Source organism: Arachis stenosperma, chromosome 9 (assembly GCF_014773155.1).
Source record: "Arachis stenosperma cultivar V10309 chromosome 9, arast.V10309.gnm1.PFL2, whole genome shotgun sequence".
In the NCBI taxonomy this organism is placed as follows: domain Eukaryota; kingdom Viridiplantae; phylum Streptophyta; class Magnoliopsida; order Fabales; family Fabaceae; genus Arachis; species Arachis stenosperma.
This window is the reverse complement of record NC_080385.1, coordinates 13,467,780-13,471,284: the sequence shown is the minus strand read 5'-3', so window position 1 is coordinate 13,471,284 and position 3,505 is coordinate 13,467,780. Positions and strand designations below refer to the sequence as shown.

General features: G+C 43.3%; 1 protein-coding gene across 1 annotated transcript; it reads right to left on the bottom strand.

Moving 5' to 3' along the window:
- Positions 1–1,504: 1,504 nt before the first annotated feature.
- On the bottom strand, positions 1,505–2,053 carry LOC130949098 (uncharacterized). Its single transcript, XM_057877921.1, has one exon. It carries the CDS (start codon positions 2,051–2,053, stop codon positions 1,505–1,507), a length of 549 nt encoding a protein of 182 aa, XP_057733904.1.
- Positions 2,054–3,505: the final 1,452 nt, after the last annotated feature.

Below are 3,505 nucleotides of genomic sequence, written 5' to 3'. Positions count from 1 at the left end.
ATCCAGGGCTTTCCAGCAATATATAATAGTCCATACTTTATTCGGAAATTGACGATGTAACTTGGCGTTGAACGCCAAGTACATGCTGCTGTCTGGAGTTAAACGCCAGAAAAAAGTCATGATCCGGAGTTGAACGCCCAAAACACGTCATAACTTGGAGTTCAACTCCAAGAAAAGCCTCAGCTCGTGGATAGATCAAGCTCAGTCCAAACATATACCAAGTGGGCCCGGAAGTGGATTTATCATTACTTACTCATGTAAACCCTAGTAGCTAGTCTAGTATATATAGGACATTTAACTATTGTATTAGACATTTTGATCACTTTAGATCTGAAGAGCATCTCTGGACGCCTAGTCCTTAGACCTTCATGGGGGCTGGCCTCTCGGCCATGCCTGAACCTTTCACTTATGTATTTTCAACAGTGGAGTTTCTGCACACCATAGATTAAGGGTGTGGAGCTCTGCTGTACCTCAAGTTTCAATACAATTACTATTACTTTCTATTCAATTCTCTTTTATTCTTATTCCAAGATATATGCTACACTTAACTTTGATGAATGTGATGATCCGTGACACTCATCATCATTCTCACTTATGAACGTGCGTGACTGACAACCACTTCCGTTCTACCTTAGGCCGGGCGCATATCTCTTAGATTCCCCAACAGAATCTTCGTGGTATAAGCTAGATAGATGGCGGCATTCATGGGGATCCGGAAAATCTAACCTTCTCTGTGGTATTCCGAGTAGGATCCTGGGAATCCGGAAAGTCTAACCTTGTCTATGGTATTCCGAGTAGGATTCCGGTATTGAATGACTGTGACGAGCTTCAAACTCCTGAAGGCTGGACGTTAGTGACAGACGCAAAAGAATCAATGGATTCTATTCCAACCTGATTGAGAACCGACAGATGATTAGCCGTGCTGTGACAGAGCATTTGGACCATTTTCACTGAGAGGATGGGATGTAGCTATCAGCAAGGGTGATGCCTCCAGACGATTAGCCGTGCAGTGACAGCGCATAGGACCATTTTCCCGATAGGATTGAAAGTAGCCATTGATGATGGTGATGCCCTACATACAGCTTGCCATGGAAAGGAGTAAGAAGGATTGGAAGAGAGAGTAGTGAAGCAGAGTTTCAAGAGGAGCACAGCATCTCCATACGCTTATCTGAAATTCCCACTCTTGATTTACATAAGTATTTCTATCCCTTTTATTTTCTTTTTACTATTGATTTTCGAAAACCAAAACTATTTAATCTGCCTAACTGAGATTTACAAGGTGACCATAGCTTGCTTCATACCAATAATCTCTGTGGGATCGACCCTTACTCGCGTAAGGTTTATTACTTGGACTACCCAGTACACTTGCTGGTTAGTTGAACGGAGTTGTGTCCACACATAAGTGCCATAATAATGATTCCATACAACAACAAAGAATACTACATTGATGTGATCACAATTTCGTCCACCATAGCTTACCCGCTTTGTTTAGGGTCTTTACTTTTCACAGACTTAACTTGTCTTCCACCTTATCAATCACCGGTTTCCAAGTCTTCACAAGCCTCGAGTTTGCTCCAAGAGAAATGCCAAGATATCGGACTGGTAGAGACTCCTCCTTGCATCGCAGCAACTGACACATCTTACGCGCCCAATGCTGATCACTGTTAACCGGAATGAAGCTAGACTTCTCAAAATTGATACTCAACCCCGACATCAACTCAAAGCAACGTAACAATCGCTTGTAGTTCCTGATAGTCTCTTCCACAGTAAGACAGAAGAGAATGGTATCATCTGTAAACTGTAAGTGCGACAACTCAATGTTATCCCTTCCAACCAAAAGTGGATAGATGCGGCCATTCCTCAATGCCTCCCTAATCATCCTATGTAGCACATCAACAACTAGCACAAACAGAAACAGCGATAAAGGGTCTCCTTGTCGTAGTCCCCTTTCCATCTTGAAAGGCTTAGTGGGGGACCCATTTATCAAAACCGACATAGACGCAGAGCAGACACACTCCTTAATCCACCCTCTCCATATATGGCTGAAACCCATCTTCTACAAAACAATATCCACAAAGCTCCATTTGACCCGGTCGTATGCCTTTTGAAAATCAAGTTTAATAATCGCAGCACTCTTCTTCCTAGCCTTCAGCCACTGCATGGTCTCACAGACTATCAATGCCCCATCATGAATTTTCCTGCCCTTTACAAACGCACTCAGTGTCTCTCCTACTAACCTTGGCATGACCTTCCTCATTCTCCGAACCAATACCTTAGATATGACCTTATACACACAACCCACCATACTAATCGGCCTGAGGTCTTTTATTTCTTTAGCCCCAACAAACTTCGGCACCAACGGCACCCAAGTGATATTCGAATCTCTAGGTAACCTAGAAGACCGAAAAAAATTCAAGACTGCTCCAGTAAACTCCTGGCCAACTTCTTCCCAACACTTCTTGATGAAATTCATATTATATCCGTCACTTTCTGGTGCTTTTGTTGATTCGCAATTCCATACTGCCTCCTTTATCTCTTCAACAGATGGCATCAACTCTAGTTCTATTGCCTCTTTCACATCTATCTGCATTACTAACCCATCCCGAAAGCCTACGTTAGGTGACACCTCCTGTTGGTACAAATCCTTGTAGAAATCTCTTATAGCCACCTTAATCCTGGCTTGATTCCTCACTACTCTTCCATGAATCATTAAAGCATCAATCTGGTTGTTCCTCCTTCGAGCTGAGGCTAAATTATGAAAGTACCGAGTATTTTTGTCCATCTCCTTTGCATGCCTGGATCTTGACATCTGCTTCCAATGTACCTCCTTCCTGATATACCACCTCTTACAAGAGCTGACCAGTGCCTTCCTTCTTGCTTCCAAGGTTCCATCATGCACTCAATTATTGACCATATCGTCTACTTTCTTGATTTCCTCCTTAAAATTTTTAATCCTCATGTCCATAAACCCAAAATTCTCTCTATGCCATTTGCCCAAAGGAATCGTCATGGCCTTTAACTTGTCCAGGAACCGCACCTCCCCTAGGCTTCTCCACTCCTCCTTCACCATCCTCAAGAACCCTTCATGAGTGAACCATGAATCAAGACTTCGAAAAGGTCTCAGCCCCCTTCCGACCCTTGCAGCTTCCATCACCACTGGGCAATGATCCGATAACCCTCTTAGACCACCTCGTAGCCTTGTATCGGGAAACTCTTCTAGCCATTCCAAAGTAGCCAATATTCTATCAATGCGGCTACAAGATTGGCCCCTGAACCAGGTAAATAGGCGGTCAGATAAGTCTAAGTCTATTAGTTCCATATCCTGAATCCAAGATGTAAAGTCTGCTGCCGACCCCGTCAAAGTAGTAGCCCCTTTTCGCTCTTCCACTTTAACGACCTCATTAAAGTCTCCCATAAAGCAAAAAGGTACTTGACATAACCCAGATAAAAAGCTCAGCTCTTCCCACACAACTAGCTTTTCATTCCTAGTATGCGCACCATATAC